Source organism: Grammomys surdaster, unplaced genomic scaffold (assembly GCF_004785775.1).
Source record: "Grammomys surdaster isolate TR1022 unplaced genomic scaffold, NIH_TR_1.0 229, whole genome shotgun sequence".
NCBI classification, from domain to species: Eukaryota; Metazoa; Chordata; class Mammalia; order Rodentia; family Muridae; genus Grammomys; species Grammomys surdaster.
The window spans coordinates 4,297,244-4,321,127 of NW_021604674.1; the positions used below are offsets into that span (position 1 = coordinate 4,297,244).

A 23,884-nucleotide genomic window follows, 5' to 3' on the forward strand; every position below is an offset into this window, starting at 1 on the left:
CTCAAAAATTATGCTAATTCAATATTATTCTTAACAGCCAAGATATAGAAACAGGGGGTGGACAGATGTCTCTGTGGTTAAGAGTACATACTGCTCTTGCAGAGGCCTGCAGTTTGTTTCCCATTATATGTGTCAGGAGGCTTAGCACACCCTTGGAATTCCAGTGCCAAAAGATCTGACACCTTTTAGGTTCTATAGGTGCCTGCATTCATGTTAACACACACACACACACACACACACACACACACACACACACACACTGAAAAATCTTAAAAAAGATAAATTCATGTTCATCAGCCGAAGAATGGGTAAAGATATTGTAGTGTGTCTGTATACAATGTCATAAAGTGGTGGATTATGTCACTTTGTGTGACAGTAGTAATCACTTTATTAAGTATATCAGAGTATCATGTTGCACACTTTAAATGTAGGCAATAAAAGTAAAAATTTAAGCAGTAAAAAATGCTCTAGAAATGAGTTAGCAGTTAAGAGCATTGGCTACTCTTCCAGAGGATCTGGGTTCAGTTCCCAGCTCATACCTGTTTGTAACTCCAGTTCCAGAGCTTCTGACACCCTTACACAGACATGCCCATATGGAGGCAAAACATCAATGAACATAAAATAAAAAGGTGTGGTGTATATCCTGAGTGATGTCTGTGAGTGGCACTATGGCCATTCTGTTATCCTGCACTGTCTGAGGGGTGAGAAGTAATCTCTGCCCAAAGGGCTCTGTAGGATGTTCAATGTCAAAAAGTGTGTTTATTATCCGAGCTAATTACATGGCTTAACTGGTGATTAGTCAATTCTAATGTTACTATAGCACACTAAAGGAAGTATCCTAATGTCTGGGAAGGTTTACTGAGTAAACATTACTTTATATATAAGTACACGATTTACCTTGAAGACATAAATTCCCAGTGATCATCAGTCTAAGGATGCAGAACAATCTTTGAACAATCTTTGGAGCAAATGATTTACTTGATTAGCTTTCAGTTTAGATTGTATATTGGAACTATCTGGGGTATTTGGAAAAAAAAAAAACAAAGTACATGAGTGATATGTTTTGCAAAATGCAGTATGGAGCGGCGGGAAGGGTGCCTTGGCAGGCCTGCGTCATCCCCCCCTTTCACCCTCCTCCGCGGTACCAGTTATACTTGGGCCTAGTATAAAAGAGTTTATTTGGAGGCATGGGAAGGGGGTTTGAGAAGGGAGTTGAGGCAGAGAAAGAGAGGGGACAGAGAAGTAGAGGGGGTGGGGGAGGCAGGCCGGGAATACATGGAAAGGGGGGCGGGGTGAGAGGACTCAGAGGAAGAGGCGGCGAGAGAGGACAAGAGGGAGGGGGCGAGGGGGAGAGGGGGCGAGGGCGAGACAGACAGATAGACAGGAGAGAGAAGGGTCAGAGAGCAAAGAGAGGCCAAACAGTCCTTTATATGCAAGCCAGGCTCCTTTCTGGATGTTGCTCCAAACCTTTTGGGCGGAGCCAAGGAGGAATGCAAACAAGCTAACCTTGGATCTCACCCAAAGGTGGTTACAACAGGATTTCAGGGTGGAGCAGTCAGAGAGTGAAGAACAACTTCCGTATGTGTTTTTTTAACCTGCAAGAGTCCACAAAGAAGAAAGATTAAAGCATATCTAGCTGATTGGTCACTTAGGTTTCAGAAGCACACGTTGAGTTAGCAGCTAGCATTATAAAAGCCCTGGGCTGCAAGCTCACAGGAGTCTTCCGGAGAAGACAAAGCTGCTATGGATCCAGTCCTGGTCCTGGTGCTCACTCTCTCCTGTCTGTTTCTCCTCTTACTCTGGAGACAGAGCTCTGGGAGAGGGAAGCTCCCTCCTGGCCCTACTCCTCTCCCCATTATTGGAAACATCCTTCAGATAGATGTGAAGAACATCGGCCAATCTATAAAAAAAGTAAGTGTTTTTAAAGCTTCTCCACCATTACAAAAGAAAACTAATCTCTGCTATTATTTAACTGTTTTCTTGTAAAGCAAATATTTCCATAGCTTCTTGTATATAGAGTTCCATAGTTAGAAATAGTGGAATTCTGTAGTGCATACAAAGTCTCTCTCAGAGCTAGCCTGCGTGTGCGTGTGTGTAAACGTAGGTGTTGCAAGTGTGGGTCAAGAGGACAGAGGTTGAAGTTGACTGTCTTTTTTTTTTTTTTTTTTTTTTTTTGAGACAAGGTTGGGTTAGTCGCTGAACCTAGATAGAGCCCAGTGATTGGCTAGTCTGGCTGACCGTCAAGCCCCTGGATCCTTCCCATGGCTGGGATTAACTGGAGAACACCTCTTTTTATGTGTCTGCTGGACTCAGAATTCCGGTCCTCATGACTGCACAGCAAGCGTTTTACCAACTGAGCTGTCTCCCCATACCCAAGGGACTTAAAAAAAATGTAGATTTCTTATTGTTAATCACAGAATGCCCTGAAAAGAGCTCATCAGGGGATTCTGAAGCAAGTTCAAAGTAGCTGCACATTTGTCTGGTACAGGCTTTGGGAACCGACTGCCCAGGTAGCAGAAATCGGCTAAGCGGGGCTCAAATCTGGGTCGTTTATTTCCTAGCCATGTAATACTGAGTTGAATTTGAAATTCCCTGGGCTTCAGTCTTGTTAGCTGTTAAATTAATAAATGTGGTGAAGGTGTTGGTGAGTTGTGATGATTTCTCTCATCGTTAGCATCATTTTGCCTGTGGCAGCATAAAAAACAGCACAGTTTTTATGTATGAAATCCAGCAACAGCTGAAGATGTTTTATAAGGATAAAAAAATTATCAACAGTATGATGACATAATTGGATCATGAACAATTTAGGCTATGTATTGATTTTCTTTTTTCTTTTTTACTGTTATTTGAATGTTTTTTTTCTTTTCAATTTTCCAGTTTTCAAAAGTCTATGGCCCTGTATTTTGGTATGAAGCCTTCTGTGGTGTTGTATGGGCATGAAGCCGTGAAGGAAGCTCTTGTTGACCTAGGAGAAGAATTTTCTGGAAGAGGCAGTTTTCCAGTACCTGAAAGAGTTAACAAAGGCCTTGGTAAGTGTGAGTACAACGTTGTGCATGTGTGGGTTGAGCTTTGGCCATGCAGATGAGACTCGATGAGGTTTTCAGGCAGTTCTGGGCCATCCAGCTGATGCTATGTGACAGTTCCCTGCCTCCTCCTGACCAGTTTCCGTTTCCCGTTCTGGTAGGAATCATTTTTAGCAATGGGATGAAATGGAAGGAAATCCGGCGTTTCTCCATCATGACCCTGAGGAATTTTGGGATGGGCAAGAGGAGCATCGAGGATCGTGTTCAAGAGGAGGCTCGGTGCCTTGTGGAGGAACTGAGGAAGAGCAAAGGTAGGTGTTGCTTAGTGTCACTGACCAGCTCGCTCCTTTCTGTAATGACCTCCATGGCAACACTTCTGGGACAGCCTACGCTGAGGGCGTCGTTTGGCAATGCTGGTGCATGAAACGTGGTCTGGTACAGCGAGCCAAGGAAGCTTCTGTAGCTCTTTGCCCTCCATGTTTGGATCTGGGGTGGGGATAAAACTTCGTTAAAATCTATTTTATGCCGAACAATACTTTCCAACAACACCATACAGACAAAGGATTGAATATCATGTACAAAATTTGGCAATGTTTTCTCCCTGACATAATTGTGGGGTAACTATTCTAGAACATTTCACTGGGAAATATTTGTGAGATGACATTACAAAAATGACCTGTTACTCCGTGGGACATGAAACCATGCATGCTTTCACTTAATAGCTCTGGTTTGTAGCTTCAGCCTCCCTGGCAGTCATATCTGTGGTTCTTCCAAGGCCCACGTCTGCAATGTTCACCAAATTGGTGTCTTGGTGTTCATTCATGCTTTCTAGTCCTTAGGCATCGCTAATGCTCCTGAGAGCTTGTGATTTGCTGCTCAGTTTTTGACTATTTAAAGATGTCAGCTGGAGTTACTTTATGTTACCCATAGTGCACCTTGTTGTTTGCATACTTTAAGAGACATCTACATCACATAAGGAAAGTTTTAAATTAATTTATTGAACTAAATCTTAAGTATTATTAATGCTTGACCTCAGCTTCCCTGATTGTAAGTTGGCTCTATTTCAGTTCTTCTTATGTTATCCTCTATCTATGTTGTTGTATTAATTGTGAGTTTTATTTCCTGTGTTTTATGAGGCTCTGACATCTTGGGCTGCCCTTCCCAAGGCTAGCTAATATAGCTAACAATAGCAAATACTTTTCCCAAAGCATGCTTTCAGCATACAATCCAGCCTATCTATGGCCCTCATCTACTTTCTTTAGGAAATTTCCAGACACCAAGTTTTTATTCTTGCTGTAAATCCACTGAGGGCCAGGATGTGGGACAGTTAAGAACCTCTCACAACCATGGCCCAGAGGTTTCTGTATACTTTACAATCCTAAACTTACAAAGTCTGCCTTTCCTGTCTCATCAATTCCATTGCTTACAAACTCCTACAGAGGCCTGGCTCTCTGTTTACCCTTGGCCATCTGCTTCCTACCCCTCAGGAGCCGACTTTGTCCTTTCTAGGAGAATCTGTTGAAGGACGTCCTGATCTGCAAACCTCACAACATCTGAAAGAAAACAAAATTCTAGCTGGATTTTGAAACAATTAGATTTGGAGTTAGAGTATTGATGGTAACCTTTTACCTACTCCCCACTTTTGGCTCTACACATCTGAGATGTAGTTGTCATGGTAAATATGATTTTCAGCCTGGATTCCAAATGATCCTGATATTTACATGTCTCTTCAAAATGAACCGGGAAGGAAGATTGAGAATCAGAATTTACTATGAACTTCCTTTCCCCAAATTTGAAACTAAGAATTCCAAATATTATTTCTTTCTCTCCTATGCCAAAATTAAAAGGTAATTCTGAACACTGAGTGTCAGGGTGTTGTTATAACAGAAAAGGGGCCTGGCTTGGGTACTAACTACTTAATAGGCTTCTTCTGTTGAATTCTCATCACTTGTCCACAGATATCTTTTAAAACTAACAAACAATTGTAGGTGTTTATTGCACATACATACATACATATACATACATACACATACATATATTTACAGTGATAACATAGTAACTAGCATTTTGTCTCGTTAGACCTTTATCAGTTCTTCTTGTGAGAATCAGAATCACTGTCTTCTAGTTCTTTATAAACTATGTGAGAAATTGATGTCAACAGTAGCTACGGTGCTGTGCTACGGAGAACTAGAGTGTGTTCTTCCTATGTAATGGTATTTGTTATTCTCCAGCCTCTCTATTCTTCCAAACCATCCCTTTTCACCTTTCATGAATACAAATCCACCTTGCATTTTGTAAGATAATCTTGTTTTTTTTAGTTTTCACTATGAATGAGAACATGGAATATTGGCTTTCTGTGGATGGGTTGTTTCACTTCATGTAATATGCTCCAAATATTTAGTATAAAGGACAGGATTTCATTCTTTTTAAAGACAATAATATTTGAATGTGGATATAGACCTCAGTTACTCTACCTGTGGACATTTCTTAACTATTGTGAGTAGTATGCACATTTTTAACTTATCATCCTTAATTATAGCTGATGTACATTTGTAGACTTTTTGTATTAAAATTTATTCATAGTTTATTAGAACAGATTTGCTTAAAATTGTCCACAAAACAATTCCCTCTGACTTAATTTGTTCTTCTGTACTGTACTGGAATGGAATAAGCTAATATGATGCTGAAATTAAAAACTTTATAGAGGTTGGAGAGAGTGTGCATGAATTTATCATTTATCACATTGACTGCTCTTGCATAAGACCTACCTGGATTTGGTTCCTAGCACACACACCTGAAGGTTTACAGCCATCCATAACTCCAACTCTATGGAATCTAACTTCCCATGCTTACCTCTGATGGATCCAGGCATGCACATAATGTACATACAAGCAAGCAGACAAAACATTTATACACATAAAATAAATACATCGTAACCAAAACAAACAAACAAACAAACAAACAAACAAACAAACAAACTCTCTTAGTAGTCTGTTAATGGTTTGTCATGCAGTAGCACTAACCTCCACTAGAGGGTAGGCTTTAACAAACAATGTGGACTCTTGATTGGCGATCATGAACATTATTTCCACAAAAGGAACCTCTTGTTAGTTTTCAACCCTGGAATAGGAATATGGAGATTACTTATCAATTCAGCTTTTATGTTTGACATGTATGTTATATAAGTTAGAAATGATGTTTTAAAAAATTTAACTAATTTTAGACAAATGAAGCTGTCTTCTAATAATTGTGTTCAGTTTTTCTTTTGAAAAACTGGAACTGGAAATTGAATGTAGAGTCTTGAATCTGCTAAGAAAGTACTTAACTACTGAGTTATATTAAAATCTTTGATTTTACATTTTATTTTGAGATAGAGTCTCTCTAACGTGTCCAGGATTGTCTCAAACTCACTGTAGGCCAGGCAGGCTGAGAACTTAAGACATCCTACTTCAGCTTCCTGAGTGGCTAGGATTACCTGCCTGCATCACCTGGCCAGGATGTGTTTATTTTCATTAATTAAAAATATTATTATTATTATTAAAGATTTATTTCTTTATGTAATTTGATGCTTTGTCTGCATGTATGTCTGCACACTGGAATAAGGACTCGGGTCTGATGGAACTACAGTTATAAATGGTTGTAAAGTGCCATGTGGGTGCTGGGAGTTGAACTCAGGTCTTCGGCAAGAACAGGCAGTGTTCTCACCTTGTGTGCCATCTCTCTAGCCCCCCATAAATAATATTTTTTGTCTTTTTTACATTTTTTTATACTTGTCCCACATAATACCTGCATTTCCTATAATCTTTCTGGTTTTGGTCTTCCTTTCTGCTGGTTATATTCATCTGTGTTAAAGATTTTTAGATTGTTATTTTCTTCCTTCCTATACTAATATTTAATTATCTATAAGCTTTCTAGGAGGATGTGATTCTGTGTTTGTAACTATTAGATCTTTAAAATTGTTTTGTTTTCTCTCCCACTCCTCCTTCTCCTTTTCCTCTTCCTCCTCTTCTTCCTCCTCCTCCTCCTGGTTCTCTTCCTCCTGCTTCTTTTGAGACAAAGGTCTTGTTGTGTAGTTATGATTGGCCTAGAACTTTCAGACTGGTGATGGTGGATAACTCTGAGCTCTCCTCTTGTATCTCCTGAGTGCTGGAACTACAGGTGGGTACCACCATGCCTAGCACCCCAGAGCTCCCAGAGACTAAACCACCAGCCAAAGAGTATACATGGAGGGATCCATGGCTCCAGCTACATATGTAGCAGAGAATTGCCTTATCTGGCATCAATAGGAGTGGAGGCCCTTGGTCCTGTGGAGGCTCAATGCCCGAGCTTAGGGGGATGCTAGAGCAATGAGGCAGGAGTGGGTGGGTGGAGGAGCACCCTCATAGAAGCAAAGTGAGGGGAGATGGGATGGGGGTTTGCAAAGAGGAGACTAGGAAGGGGGACAACATTTGAAATGTAAATAAATAAAGTAACCAATAAAAACAAACAATGAAACAAATTAATACCTATTTTAAAAAGTGTCTCTTTCATATCATTCTTCTTTTTGTTTTGCCAAAGAGGTCACTTGGGCCCAATATGTAAACAAAAGCAGAGACACTAACATAATGTTTGGGTAAACATCCAGAAACAAGTTAGAAGGAGTTTTTTTTTTCATAAATTAATTAATTAATTCACCTTTCCTCCTGATTAGGAGGAGTTATTAAATCAGGTCTGAGAAAAGAAGTGTGCTGGTTTTCAATATGCCTACTAGAGGGTTTCTAGGAATTTATTTTACTATTTATTTCTTGTTTTTTTTTTTGAGAAGGGGTTTCACTATGTAACTGTCCCTGGCTCTACTAGAACTAGCTCTGTAGAGCAAGCTGGCCTTGAACTCACAGAGATCTGCCTGCTTCTGCCTCACAATTGCTGGGATTAATGGGATGTACCACCACCACCTGGCTAAGCACGAGTTTTAAAAAAATCTAGTTACTTATTTTATGTGCATTGGTGTTTTGCCTGCATGTATGTCTGGGTCAGATCTTGGAGTTACAGACAGTTGTGAGCTGCCATGTGGGTGCTGGTATTTGAACTTGGGTCCTCTGGAAGAATATTTAGTGCCCTTAACTTCCAAGCCACCACTCTAGGTCCCTCTAGGAATTTATTTATTCATAAAATACATCAATATGCTATTAAAGAATCACTAATATACCTGCATCAACAGTTATTTTTACTATTTTCCATTATCCAGGTGCTCCCTGTGATCCCACCTTTATCTTGGGCTGTGAGCCCTGCAATGTCATCTGCTCCATTATTTTCCAGAAGCGCTTTGATTATAAAGATCAGACCTTTCTTAACTTGATGGATAAATTGAATGAAAACTTCAAGCTCTTGAGCACACCATGGATGCAGGTGAGGTCAACAGGCTTCCTTTCTAAGGAGCCTTTCTTTCTCTGAAAAGGCCATAGCATCACATGGACTAAGCTGTGGAGTAAATGTTCCAGTCAATTTAGAGATGAAATGTGCAGCTTTCTCCTTTCTTCCTTCCTTCTTCCCTCTTTGCCTCCCTCCCTCCTTTCTTCCTTCTCTCCTTTCCTCCTTCCATACCTCCTTTCCTGCTTCATTCCTACCTTTCTTGTGTGCGTGTGTGTGTTTTGGGATGGGAGGAATCTGTGTGGAAGGATGTGTCCTGGCAACCCACAATGAGAATGTTTCTACATTACTGTCTTCTTATTGTATTATGAACACCATAAGATAGCAGAGGACTTTATTGTCCAGAAGAGAAGATAAATGTCTGGACACAGGCCTGGAAGTCAAGCCCCAACCCATGAAACCTCAAAAGTCTAAGCACTACCTTGGTACTTGCAGAGGCATGTCCAGCTTCTTGATGTCTCTTTAGGGGCTTGAAATCCTTCTATCAGCAACAGGCTTGTCAGCCAATCAAAGTTGAAGTCATTTTCATCTCATTACTTAGCATGATTCTTTTTAAAAAGATTTATTTATTTAATGCTTATGAGTGCTCTATTTGCACGTACACCTGTATGCCAGAGGAGGGCATCAGGTCACATTATAGATGGTTATGGGCCACCATGTGGTTGCTAGGAATTGAACTCAGGATCTCTGGAAGAGCAGCCAGTGCTTTTAACCACTAAGCCATCTCACCCGCCCCAGCAGTGACTTTGTAATTGAGGATATCAAAGGCAGAGAATGTTTGGGAGCACAGATACTGCCAGGAATTTCTGAAAACTGGGGCTTCTAAATCAAAAACTCGGGCTAGCTGAAGCTAGTGCTCTAGCTGAGAAAGTAGTCTAGATCAAGTTATTAAGATGATTGACATCTGGGGTGTATAAAACATAACTCTGTGTTGGGCTGTCATGTTCAATAACGTCATCATCTACCAGGTGGGCATCCTACTATGTAGAAGATAGTTACATGATTTTATAGGAGTCATTTGACCACTGTTGTATATAAGTATTTGTCCATAAAATGTAGAATTGAGTTTCATGATATCCTTGAGCCCTTCCCAGCTATAAAGCATGATTGATTTTATTCTTGAGGCCAAGTGTTAGTGGTAGAAGTAACAGGGAGTGACTGCTCTGTCTTTGGTTGACTGAACTTCTTTAACCTCATAGTTCATCTCATGCAGAAGAGTCATGACCTTCTTTTACTTTAAGATTGGAGGTAAAAACGAGAGAGTGGATGAAAGATGCTTTAGTAATATAAAAATGATTGGATTGATTGTTGGAGATGCTTATCATCCCCGGTCATGTGATCAGTTCAGTACAGTCTCTGTCAGCATTTCCCTTTATACACATCATGTGCACTGAAATGTTCCTTCTCAAGTTCATTCTAGTTTTTAAAAAATGTATTCTTTTCTCACATATTACATCCAGACCACAGCTACTCCTCCCTCCAGTTCTTCTAGTCACCCCTCTTTTCACCCACAGACTTCTTCCTTTGTTTCTCTTCAGAAAAGAGCAGGCCTTACAGGGATATCAATGAAACATGACATAACCATATAACACAATAAGACTAGGCACAAACCCTCATAGCACGCTGGATGTGGCAACCTAATAGGAGGAAAAAGGTCCCAACAGCAGGCAATAGAGTCAGAGACACCCCCACTCCACACTGTTAGGAGTTTCACAAAGACCCCAAGACATAACATAAGACAACATAAAGACCCATAACATATATACAGAGGATTTAGCTCAAACTCATACAGGCTCTGTGATTGTTGCTCCAGTCTCTGTGAGCCCCTATGAGCCCTGCTTCATTGATTCTGTGGGCCTTGTTCTTCTGGTGTCCTTGATATCCTAGCTTCTACAGTCATTCTCTGCTCTTCTGCAGGGTTGCCCTGTAGTGGGAGGTGTTATAAAAGATGCATCCAGCTTTGCTGCCAGCTCAGCTGCCATGTTCTGGCACTAATGCCAGCACTGTTGAGCTGCCTAGCACTAGCCAGGTGTTCTCATCTTGGCAGGCTTTCTGGTGGGCCAGACCTTCAGAGCTCCCCTCATGGCCACACTAGCCCCACGCCAAGATCATCCACCCCGTGATCAGCTACCACACCCATCACCCGGTAAATTCAAAACTCTTAATGCTTGTAGTTAACCAATTAGATTTATATATCAACAAATACTCAAATCCCAAGATGTCCACACAATAATTTCAAAGCCAATTGAATAATGGTAAGATGTCAATGCAGAATAGATAATTTATCCCAATTTTCCTAACTTTTCGCATCATCTCTGCGTATGGCTAATTAAAGCCACACTGGTTTCATGTCCACTTCCATATTTTTATTGGATATTTTATTTATTTACATTTAAGATGCCATCCCCTTTCCCCATTTTCCCTCCCTAGGACCCCCTTATCCCATCTCCCTCCTCCTTTTTACTTTTATACCATTTTAATTACATGCAAGTATTAAGGTCAGGTCTAGGTTGAGGAACTAGCAATACAATAGATGCAAATAGTCAAGGAACATGCAAGGCAATAAACACAAATAGGCAAAGAACAAGCAAGAATAAACAGAATTCCATGAACGCTCCCATGATCCCTGTTTCTAAGGGCTTATCAGGATAACTGAAATATCTGAGCCAATTTTCCTGTCCTAGCCCAAAGTCCTTTTCATGTCTGAAGCCTACTTCCTTGTTCTAGCTTAAAATTTAGATTCTTGCCTGAAATTACTTCTTTGTTCTAGCCTAAGGTTTAGATTCTTACCTGAAGCCCACTTTCTTGTCCTTGGCCAATGGCATATTCCTGCCAAGCAGCTCATTTCCTTGTTCTTGGCTCATGTCAGATTCTTGCCAAGCAGCCCCAAAAGCTGTCTGCCTTTCCCCCTTTCTTATTTCATAAACAAGACTGAGCCTGTCTTAGGTCGTTCTGCCAAGAATGTCTTCCTTACCCATCATGGAATATGCATTATCAAAAGCAATGCATTTATGTCTTAGGTTGGTAAGGCTCTGTGCAGAATCTTACCCGTCTTTGGCTTGCCAGCCTGTTAATTTAATAATTCTATCTGGGGGTCCATTTTCAGGTTCAACCCATGTACTTTGGCTGCCAACATGTTGATGTTGTTAAAGACAAGCTTTAACACATGGGCAAGAATAAAAGTATTCGAGGACAAAAAGGACTAGCATGATCAAGCTCTATATGCCATTCTTGAAGCTTGACCAAAATAGAAATACTGACCTCAGGCCATGGGTAATTTTATCAGCAGTATCAACACTCAGCAGAGAAGCATTCTTTAAATTCATAAGCTCACTATGCAAGTTAAAACATCCAGTGAGGTGTTAGAATTATCCCAAATACACTGCAAGTGTCTTTAAACTTTTTCCTAGTTATAAAGACTACCACTGTAAATTTTAGAACTAACATGAATCCAATGGTATTTGACATGACACTCGAGATGGCTCCTTACTCTTCCACTTCCACATTTGCTTTCTTCCTTCTCCTGTTTTGTCTCTCTCTCCCCCACTCTTAGCTCCGCTTCCCTTTTCCCTGTCCAATCATAGGCCTCCTGGTGCACTAATATTTAAAATAGATTGGGCAGGAAAATTCCTGCTACATTCCCCTTTCTCTGCCTAATATTTGGCTGTGTCACCCTAGTTTTTAACCAGGGTCATGGTACTCATGGGTTGAGTTTAATTAATGATTTTTAATTTTCAAGGTCTGCAATACTTTCCCTGCCATTATTGATTATTTACCCGGAAGTCATAACCAAATACTTAAGAATTTTTTCTATATAAAAAACTATGTTTTGGAGAAAGTAAAAGAACATGAAGAGTCCTTGGACATGGACAACCCTCGGGACTTTATTGACTGTTTCTTGATCAAAATGAAACAGGTAAAATATTATTTGTTGGGTTGCATTATCTGATTTATTGATCATTTCTGTAATTATTAGGAATGCATAGCTGTTGAGGCAAGAAGCACTTAGTAAACACTTTAAGTACCTGCTGTGTGCATGAAACTGGACTAACAACCATGGGGGTGTTTAAAATTGTTTTAAATAACTGGAACATGTGGGAACAGCTTTTAGGTACTAACAAGCTGTCTGAGTAAAGAGAGAATATGTATCAGGTGAAGTAGAAAAACAAACAAATCAGGCAATAAAAATATATGGCATTGAAATAAAAGGTGACATTGTTATATCAGAGTGTGTGGGAGGAGAAGAAACATGCCAGGCAAGTTTCCTGGATGACCTGAGATTTGATACAGATTTTCAAGTATTTTCATTTAGGAACAGGGGAAATTTTTTCACCTGGGCACAATGAAGTGATGGAGGAAAGAGATAGGGCAGAGATATATAGTTGAGTATAGCTGGAAATAATTCTCCATAGATGAGGAGATGGACATATTATTTTCTACAAACCTACCGATTGGCATGGGAATCTATCTATGAGCCTGAACAGGAGTCTAATGCAGATAGTACTCGATAAATTTTCCGTGAACTCCATAGAATGGTCTATATGGTTAAGCACTGATACTGAAGAGGAGTATTAACTTGGGATTCATCATTTGTTTGTACTTTAGCTTGATACATGTCTAGATTGTAGATATGTAGATTCAGAAATAAATTCAAGTTGTCCATTTTATATTTTCAGAGTCCATAAGCTTTTTTGTTTTAGTTAATAAAAAAAACAACAGTAGGAGCTACGTTGGAAAGTTTAATAGTAAGAAGTATTCTGTGCCTTAGAAGGTTTAACTAAGAGGAAAGGATTGATATAGTCAACTAGACTAACAGTAGGGAAGATTCATGAACCATCACAGAATTGGGGTGGAAAGATTCTAAGAGCAAGAGGTCAGGAAGGACTGGACCAAAATAGTTCATTCAGGAAGGACTCATGCATTCATGTTCTTATGACTGCTGTGGCTGCCTGCTCAAAATCTACATAAGATCAATCCAACCCCCACTCTTAACTGAGGACCTATTGACATTGATGTCTTCTGGGGATATGAAGAGTTGGTTTTAAGGATATGGTCCCTGGCAAGTCTATCATATACACACGTGTATGCAAGCAGCAGACACATGTTATGAAAAAATAACAATAGGTTGAGAGGGGATGGAGAGATGGGAATGGATCTGGGAGGAGTCAGGAAGAGGAGAGGAGGTAAATTAGAAGAAAGTACATTGTATGACTGAATAACATTCTCAAAGAATTAATGAAATGTTACAAATATAAAAGAAGGAGCTGGAGAGATGGCTCAGTGGTTAAGAGTACTGACTACTCTTCCAGAGGTCCTGAGTTCAATTCCCAGCAACCACATGGTGGCTTGCAACCATCGGTAATGAGATCTGATGTCCTCTTATGGTGTGTCTGAAGACAGCTACAGTGTACTCACATACATAAAATAAAAATAAACCTTAAAAAATCTTAAAAAAAATATAAAAGAATAGTGAGAGTAGCTATTTGAAAACTGGGTGAGAAGCATAATATAGATATAATAAAGATGTGTACGTACAAACATATTCATTGAACTGAGAGGACTCAAAGAACAGAAGAAGCTAAAAAGAGCCAACTTTGGAGAAGAAAATCAGATTGTGAGCAGCCACTATTTCTTGTCACATTTCAGCATTCATCATGAGGAAGTCAATATTGTAACTAATTAAATTCTTTAACAGAAGAATTAGTTGCAACATCTTTCATAAGAATCATTGTCCCTGTATGGCTTGGATCTTAAATATCTTACAAAGACCTACTTGGTCTTATCTTTTATGCTTCATGCTTTAATCCCTTGTCCCTTTTCCCTTTATTTGCTTTATGCCTGTGGAGGTGAGTAGCTCTGCTTTGTCACATTTTTCTTTACTGTACTGTTCTATCTCTTTGTGTTCCCAGTGTCCCAGGGTCAAGCAGTCAAGGACCAAACAGCTGGATCATCAACAGCACTCAGTCTTTCTTCTAATTAGTCATGTTTCTTGGTGTATTGTCAAAGCGATGGGAAACTGCCTACACTGCTTTAAACTTTTCTATACGCATTTATAAGTATAGGAAATGTAATATATGTTGAGTACAATGTGGTACTTTGATTTACAATGTTATGAAATGATCAAATAAGGCCAATTTCCATATACATTATCTTACATGAGTATCATTTTTTCATGGTGAGAACATTGACATTGCACAATTGTAATGATTTTAAAGGAAGGGAAATAAAGAGTGGGTAAACTAATAACACTTCCTACTATCCTGTTTAGTTATTGTAGTTTCAGTACTAGACTTTGTGTTGTTTAAGTTTCTTATCCTTATGAACCATCTGAATTATTTTTGATTCATTGTAATTAAGCATGTCGGCAAACCAAAATAATATCCACATAAATCCTAGGAAAAGCACAATCCTAAGTGTGAGTTTACTCATGAAAACTTGGTGGCTACTGTAACTGACATGTTTGGAGCTGGAACAGAAACAACAAGTACCACTCTGAGATATGGACTCCTGCTGCTGCTGAAGCATGTGGATGTCACAGGTATGACTGGAGACAAGGAGCTTCGGAAACTCAGCATAGATGCTAAGAAGGCACTATCCATGTCCTCTATTATGTCTTTTGTAGAAATCCCATTATTGAAATTACTCTGTTGCTAGGTGTAGCATGTTCATATGAGGAAGAAAGAAAAATGAAGCAAGTTTTCACAATAGGAGATAGTGACTGAGAAAAAACAAGACACTGTGAACAGTATCAGAAGCATGCAGTTCTGATTTTAGTGACCTTACTCTTATGAAGTATCTGCATTTAATGGGAGGTGTGTATGGTAGGGACATGTATCACTGACTAGTGTAGACTAGTGCATTGTTTTCCTGAGGGATATAGTGTCATAGTGTATTTTCTTTCACTGTAACAAAATAATGGAGTCTATATACTTTGTAAAGAAAATTATACTAGCTCCCAGTTCTGGAGACTAGAGTGTATAACACTGACGTTTGTTGGTCTCTGGTGAGCATCCTTGTTAGATGGGGTCATATCAGCTCCAGCACATGTGTGAATGGTGTATGACACATGTGTAGGAGGGATTCAGGGACAGTGCCAGGATTTCTCATAGCAACCCTTCTCATTCTGGTTTTAGGATAGATAGTAAATAATGTGGGTATGAGGAAAATACAGAGACTCAGAATTTTCAGGTAAGAACACACATTCATCAGCCAAGGGAATTCAGTTACTACCTTATGCTAATTTGATTTGATGCTACTTCTTTTTTTGTATATTTGCCAGTAACTTTCCTGAATAGCTAAACTCTTTTCTGACTAGATCATAAGTTAAAATAACCCATTTATTCTAACCTACATTCTGTCATGTGGCTGGTTACCTGTGTTCAGGTACTATGTGTCCATTTTATCACATCTTCTTGGATGGCGCTCCCAAGTCTGGCACTGTTCCAACATCCATTCTGCCTTCTGGATGTCTCACCTCCTATTTCCTGCCTAAGCTATAGGTCATCAAATTTATTATTGACAGGTGCCACATCCATATAGACTCAAGATATTTTCTCTACAATTCCCCCTTTTAGTCCAATAAAAGGCTCTATTACTTTTAAATAAAAACTTCATACAAATGTGAGAATTATAAAAAATTGTGAAAATGATAATGTGAGATTTACATTTATAATGATGAGTCTACTGTATTTGGCAGTTTTAGAAAATATTTAATTTTCTATCCTATCTTGTTGTGTTTAAGGTTTGTTTTTAACTCAATTTCTATCCTTACCTGTATTACTAATCTAAAACTATCTTCTTATACCTAAGACATATTCTTAAACCCTAAAAAATTTAAGCTTAATTGTGAGACTATAACTATGTAGTCTTCAACCCTATTAGAGACCTGAGAAGGAGTAAATATTACCTGAGTAAGTAGATCATGCAGGCGAGCAGCTTCCTAGACCAAGAATGGACAGACAGCAAGCTACCTGGACAGCTACCCAGTAATCTCTGTAAAGTTGGAGCATCCATCTTCAGCCTTCTGTTCCAGTATATCTGACAGACATATTTGTAAAGCAGGAATTATGAAGGACTTGTTACCCTGTTTTGGCAGTGTGCAATAGTGAACTCTCCTGTGTTTAAGTATTTATGATACTAATTCTTATTTTCTGTTTCTTTTTGTCTTTGCAGGGATAGCAATTTCTTAGTTCACATTTGTAAGACATCTGTATAGTGAAGAATTTAACCATTCTGATTTACATTGATTATCCTGTAAAAGTATATCTACTTAATGAATGTCTGGTTTTTAGGTATTATATTTTCCTGTGGCATTACAAGTGTAGATGTACTTAGGGCCTATGATACTGTTGGGAAATTTTCTCGTTCTCCATGTTACATTGACATGCCGTGGCAGTTGTGCCCATTTTCTCCCATTATATCATTTTCTACTTTTTCTTACTAGCTAAAGTCCAGGCAGAGATAGAACGTGTAGTTGGCAGAAACCGGAACCCTTGCATGCAGGACAGGAGCCACATGCCCTACACGGATGCTGTAGTGCATGAAATCCAGAGATATATTGACCTCATCCCCACGAACCTGCCTCATTCAGTGACCCGTGATGTAAAATTTAGAAACTACTTCATCCCCAAGGTAAGCTTATTTCACATTGCAATTTAGTGTTTGTGAAGTTCCAAGATTCATACTTTGGTTCTCATTATATTTGCAAATATATAAGAGAATAATTAAAAGTAGTAATATGTGGAAGTATCTTAAAAAGAAAAGTAATAGCTCTTTAATATCGTAATCTTAGAAACATGGAGTTTCCAACTTTTCACTAATGATTACTAGCTTGATTTTTGTTGCTGTGATAAGAACAATGACTAAGGGCAACTTAGGAAGGAAAGGATTTATTTATTTTCACAGGTCAGAGTCCATCATTGACAAAGTCAGGTCAGAAACACTAGCAGGGCAGCAACTCCACCAGGGCAGGGACTCGAAGCAGAAGCTATGGAAGAATGTTCCTTGCTGGTGTTCTTTCCGTTGCTGGTGTTCGGAAAGCTTTATTATACAACCTAGGTTCAGTTTTCTGGCACTACTCATAGTGGGCTGGGTCCTTTCATGTCAACTATCAGTCAAGACAGGCATACTAATAAGCCAACCTAAAGAAAACAATTCTTCATTAGATATTCCCTCTTATAACTCTGGGTTGTGTCAAGCTGATAGCTGAGATAACTGGGAGAATATCTGTATTTTCAAAGCACTTAAAGGGATATATAAGTGAATTTTTGTGTATCGTATACATATGGGATATAAAAGTGTTTAGGACTATATTTTAGTCTATTAAACCTATCACACTTAATACCTAAAAACTTTAATGAGTGTTTCCAAAGACTGAAGCATTTACTATTTGATAAGCACACTCACACTGAAGAAGTTATCAATATAGTAAAATTATCTTCCACATAGCCTAAGATTACATTTTCTAGTTATACCAAGATTTTTTTTTTATAGATTTGAAGTGAAAACTTCTCATAGTGTAATAAAGGATCAAGTCTGTAATTTTCTTCTTCAAAATTGAGAACATTTCCTTTAAAACAATTTTTTTGATATAACAATTTTTCTTTGAAGAATCAAACCCATTTGTCTTGTGAAATGTTCCTCTGTCTGGTTTCATGTGCAGGTTTTCGTGGAGACTAAAATCCAATTGTGTGTTGTAAGCAAAGATGTTAAATAGGTGATGCTGCATCAGTGAGCTGCTTCATCAGATTGTGGCCCTGGATACACTGTGGTCCCACTTGTTGATAACACTAAGTATGTTTCTAGGAAAGTGTTTTCAGATCCTCTGTTGCTAATGTTCTTCTTTACACATTAAAACAAACCAAAAACCACCACCACTAATGTTGCCACCACCGCCACTACTAACAAGAATAAAACAAAACCCCAAACCCTGCAGGGTGGAGTTTAATTTTTTAGTATCCTATTTTCTAAATAATTTATCAAGAGTTTTAATACTAATTGACAGTTTTTACCTGAGCTTCTATTTTATAAATAATTTACCACCAGTTTATAAAATTAGTTATTGCTTTTAAAGACAAAGGCTAATTTTTGACAATTTCTCAAGTGTCTATAATGCAGCCTGACCACACTTACCTTTTCCCTCCTTTTGTATCCCCCTCTGTCTTCCACCAAACCTCTTCCAACAATTTTTCTTCCCATTGTCATGTCTTTTTGTTTTCTTTTATGACCTACCTGGTTTAACGAGGGCCAACAACATTTACATGAGCGTGGCGCTATATTTTCTGGAGCTTGAGGGGCTAAGTGGCCACATCACTAATTAGTAATCCTTTCCTGAATTGATCATTCTGAATTGTGAAATGATGCCGTTCTCATCTTTTTCTCTCGAACTTTTTAAGATAAGGTTCATCTGTGAGGATAAGGTCCCCACAGTTTTGAAGTATATGAAGCATGTAGTATACCTTGATGACAAGCACTTAAGTGATGGTGTACCTGTCAATGGTATTATATTCAAAGTTATCACTAATCAGGTCAGATTTCCATTTAACAAAAGCTGAAGTGAAGAATCCTCAATTATCCAGAATGGACATAGACTTCCATCTAAAACCATAGCCAATATGAGTTGAATGAGAATAGAAGTGATAAATGTAGCGCGAAATAAGAGATCTCAGAATGCTCAGTCCTAAGTGGAATATCTGTATCATATTTCCTTTTTCAAGGCTAAAGCATCATTGTGGAAGAGAGGGCAGAGAGATTGTAAGGACAAGAGGTGGTAGATGCATACAAGGAAACAGTATCTTCTGGACACAGGTTGACAGTATACGTATGAACTTATGTTGTGTAACAACGTGCAGTGCATGAGACTCATTCAAGCTCAAACCAGAGCATGGAGAGGGGAGGTGGGTATGAGGTTCCATCCATAGCTGAGGAGCTAGTGTTAATTTGTCTCTGTTTGTATTTGGTCTATGTGTAAATGTCATTGCTCTGCTTTGGATCCATACTTTCATTCATAAGTCAGATTGTTTAGGCGAGTTCCTGCAATTCTTCCCATTCAGCTTTCATTACGTCTGTTGGATGTTTTCAGGGTACCACTGTAATAACATCACTGACATCCATGCTGCATGATGACAAAGAATTTCCTAATCCAGAGAAGTTTGACCCTGGTCACTTTCTAGATGAAAGAGGCAACTTTAAGAAGAGTGACTACTTTGTGCCATTCTCAGCAGGTAAAAGAAATTCATTTCTATTTGTACTTTGGAAGATGTAATGGAATTTTAGGATCAGATGCAATTTCTATGGTGATTTTTCCAGGTCTGGTAGATTTGCTGCTTGTATGTCATAAGAAAGTCCACTTTGACGACTATATATTTTCTCTACTTGTAATAATTCCTCTTTATTGGGCCATATTAGTGAGCACCTCAGAGTCTAACACAGGTATTGTTGGACATGACCTTATAAGGGAAGAGGAAGTTTAACCTGGCTACAGGGCTCAGTGGGTTGTGAGGCAAAGGTACAGACACAGGGCTATGTGTCCCAGGACATGTAGGCCCAGGGCAAAGAGGGAACATTTTAAAAAAAATTATTTATTCACTTTACATCCCAATATTAGCCCTTGTTCTCTCCCAGCACCCTCTCACACAAATCCTTTCCCTGTTCCACCTTCTCCTTAAGGGGAGGCCCAGGGGGAGCATTCTTACTCCTGTAGATCTCAGGGAGAGATTTCCAGGGTTTAGATATGTCTCAACTCCACTCTTGCTCTGAGCCTGAGTCCCACAATCCCACGGCTCTCTGATCCCACATTTATTAATTGTACTTGGCCTCTGGATGTAACTGCCATCTGCCCAGAAGCTCTTCTTTTAGACTTTCCTTGTCTGCTGTGAGAGAGGTATCTAAGTTCACATTTTGAGTATATCTTCTGTGTCATCCTTGTCTTTCAGTTTTCAGAATGCAAGTGCCCTAGAAAATATAACAGTTTGGGGTGTAATATTGTCATAAAGGAAGGCTCCCCAATGTTAGCGGCCATATCAAGGGCGGCCTTGGTTTAGGAAAAAGCCAATTTTTGTTGTGGTGATCGGGAGGCCAAGCTCTCTAGCGAGAGAAACGAGGGCAAAGCCAGGCATACCAGGAACCCTTCTGGAGGGCGTGGACGTCTAGCGGTTGACCGTAGGGGGAGGCAGGGGAGCTGGCAGCTGTGTCAGTCTCCTGCGGAGTCACTTCTGGATCCTCTTCAATTTTCGGCTGATGGTAATGAACTTCAACTGTCTTCTTGATGGCAGCATCAACCTGGTTCCGTGGATGACAGGTCGCGGGCGACGATCTCTGTCTTGCTCAATCTTGATGTCGTGCGCACATTACACCCCAAACTGACAAATGGTTGGTAACTTGAACATTTACAAGGGACTAGGATGGCTGTGAGTTAGCCCAATGACAGGATTATTGTAGGTCCACTTCCCAGGGGCCCACCCAATGCAGCCGAAAAGGAGTGCGTGGTGCTGGGAGTGGGTGCAGCCTACATGGCCTAAGACAGGGCTCTCACCCTCCTTTCACCCACATCGGAGTCCCTTGATGTTGCCCATCGTCGACAGCCTAAAACCTTCGACCATCGATGTGACTCGCCTCACATCAGTGTTTTGGGGTTGTGAACTTGTCTAAGACCCCCCATAATTAGACATCCAAATTCAAAATTCACATAGTTGGGATTGATCATAAGATGCCTTCTCTAACTAAACAGAGAAGGGGGAGATGCCAGAAGCCAGGACCCTTGCCCTTACCCTCACCCCCTACCTTTCCCCACCAGCACAATGTCCTCTGAAGCTTGGCAACTGCAAGATCCTGCTTAGCAACTGCAGATAGACTCAAAGCAGAGTACCATATCATCTTAAGAATAGCAGGGAGACCATAACTCAAGCAGTGTACCATATCTTCTGAAGAACAGCAGGTAGATCATAATTCAAGGCAGTGTACCGTATAGACAATGACATGTTTCAAGGCACAGGCCAAGAAGATTTTGTACTTTTCCACCACCTGGCCCCTCTTACCCCCTCCCCTTGTAAAACATGCTATAAAAAAGCATTTCATGTTCAAAAAAAAAAAGAAATAAAAAATAATAATAAAAAAAGAAAAAAATAAAAAAAAAGAAAAAAAAAGAAAATATAACAGGCTCTGCAGAGTTTCAGTCTGAGTTAGGGAAGTAGGTGAGTCAACAGGACACTGTAATCTAGTTGGATTAATACTGTGAGAGAGACAGTCAGAGGGAAGTTGCTCAGACCTTCTTCTTTCATAGCCAAACAGGATTATTTCAAAGGTCAGAGGAAAGGTGGCTGGCTCATAGGGATCAAGGAAGTAAGAAAAGAGGAGGCAGGGAACTGTACAGAGAAAATGAACTCCAGGAGGGGACATTTTCTGTGAATGGAGGAGTTCAGAACCTGCTGAGCAAATGCAGGCTGAGAAAGACCTTGGGCATGTAGAGGGACACTGTACAGTGATTCCAGAGTCTCTAGAATTTTCTTTACTATGATCCTACACCTTCAATGTCCAAATCTGCTTCTTTATATGTGCTGAGTCTCTCAGCATGGAGTCACTTTTGCCTTTTGCTGTAGAGTTTGATTCTTGTTTTGGTCTAGAACTGGTACAAATCAAGATGTGTATATGGAGCCCTTCTTTTTAAGGAACTCATTTTTGGCAAAGTGGCAAGAGATAAGAAAGTATAGAATTCGAGCAATATATGCTCTGTAGAATTGTGTATATGATGAGGAAACCCACAGATGGTAAGATTCCTAATGGGATCACAAGGATCATAAAGAGGAGAGGCCATAGCTCCTGAAGGATTGTCAGGACAGTGTTTCATCAATGGGAGCTTGAAGTTTCAATGTTATGGTGTTGGAGATGGGTGAATGGAGCTGTTTCTGGGGCTGAGAATATGATATAGGTGTCTTCTATCCACATACTAAACAACTCAGTGACTACTGTATCTCCATGACAATTCACAGACAATTCAGGAATAAATCTCCCTCCTACCCTGTTTCTTTTCTTTGCTATTTCAGGAAAGCAGATGTGTGCAGGAGAAGGCCTGGCTCGTATGGAGCTGTTTCTGTTCTTCACCACCATTTTACAGAATTTTAACCTGAAGCCTCTGGTTGATGTAAAAGACATTGAAACAACACCAACTGTCAATGGATTTGGCCATTTGCCCCCTTTGTACCAGGCTCGTTTTATTCCTGTATAAAGGGCAGACTCACTATGCTCTCATCTGCAGTGTCACCTGTGAGGGTCCTGTCTACTTCATTCTTGGTACTATAGTGGCTTTTAGTCACATTTTTCCATCCTCTTCCTATCTAGTGAACATCAAACCTTATCCAGCATAGTTCTTTGAGTCAATACTTAGTTCCTCTTCTTGTTCCCTGTATTTTGTGACACTCCCATTCAGTACTTACATAGTAAGTGCTAATACTTATATGGCTCAGTTACTATTAATACTATGTCTTTACTGTAAACAGCAAAATATTTAGAATATGACAATTCAGAATCATCCATCTCCTGCATGTGCTAAATAAAAACAAAATTTTGGACCAGTTCTCAGACTCTTTTTTTTTAATTGGCATAATGCAAGGGAGAAGTAAACAAATTCTCAAGGGCCAAATTTGTTTTCATGAAGATTTATATAGAAGGGGACCAAGGAGGACAAAGGCAGAAATTCTTTCTTAGCTGCTACTACACATTTGGATTTGAAGGAGAGAAACTATATCCAAGAAAAGTTCCTGGCTTTGGGAATTGTTCTGACTATTAAGTCATGGGGACAGTGAGCATTAGGAATTAGAACGGATACCTCAGCTTTGATGTTTACTGTGAACACTAGGGACCACGAACATTCTTTTTGTTTTCTGTTTTCAACTTGGAGTTAAATAGTAATTAATGTGCCTGTTTTGTTGATTGGAATTCTATGTGTTTGATCAAGGAGACGACGGTTCAGTTGATAAAGTGTTTGCTGTAGAAGCATGAGGATCCAAATGTAATATCCAGACCCACGTAAAGAAAGCAAGACTTGGTGATGCGTGCTTAAAATCCTGGTGCTGAGGTGAAGTGATTGGAGGGTCTCTGGGCCTTGCTGGCTGACCAGCTTAACTTACTTATCAGAACTAAGACCATGTTCAAAACCAAAACAAGCCAAGTAGTGGTGGTGCATATCTTCAACCCCACACTCAAGAAGCAGAGGAAGGTATATCACTGTGAGTTAAAGGCCATCCTTGTCTATTGCTTGAGTTTCAGGACAGCCAAGGCTACACAGAGAAACCCTGTCTCTAAAAATCAAACCAGACTGAAATATGGCTGATGATATTTGATGAATGGCCCCTGTGATTGACCTCTCCTGTCCACATGCACATGAACATATATGTACATATCACAAAAGTACACCCACACAAAAGCCTGTGCATGAACACGTACTTAGAAATTCTCAG

At 39.6% G+C, this 23,884-nt stretch overlaps 1 protein-coding gene across 1 annotated transcript; it reads left to right on the forward strand.

Annotated features, from left to right (window-relative positions):
• Positions 1 to 1,673: 1,673 nt before the first annotated feature.
• Positions 1,674 to 23,001, forward strand: LOC114626128 (cytochrome P450 2C11-like). Its single transcript, XM_028773471.1, is given in 10 exon segments — positions 1,674 to 1,911; positions 2,878 to 2,903; positions 2,905 to 3,029; positions 3,185 to 3,334; positions 8,251 to 8,411; positions 12,172 to 12,348; positions 14,829 to 14,970; positions 16,876 to 17,063; positions 19,513 to 19,654; positions 22,472 to 23,001. Coding segments are annotated over 10 exon segments (1,461 nt in total). The 5' UTR covers positions 1,674 to 1,743; the 3' UTR covers positions 22,654 to 23,001.
• The last annotated feature ends 883 nt before the right edge of the window (positions 23,002 to 23,884 follow it).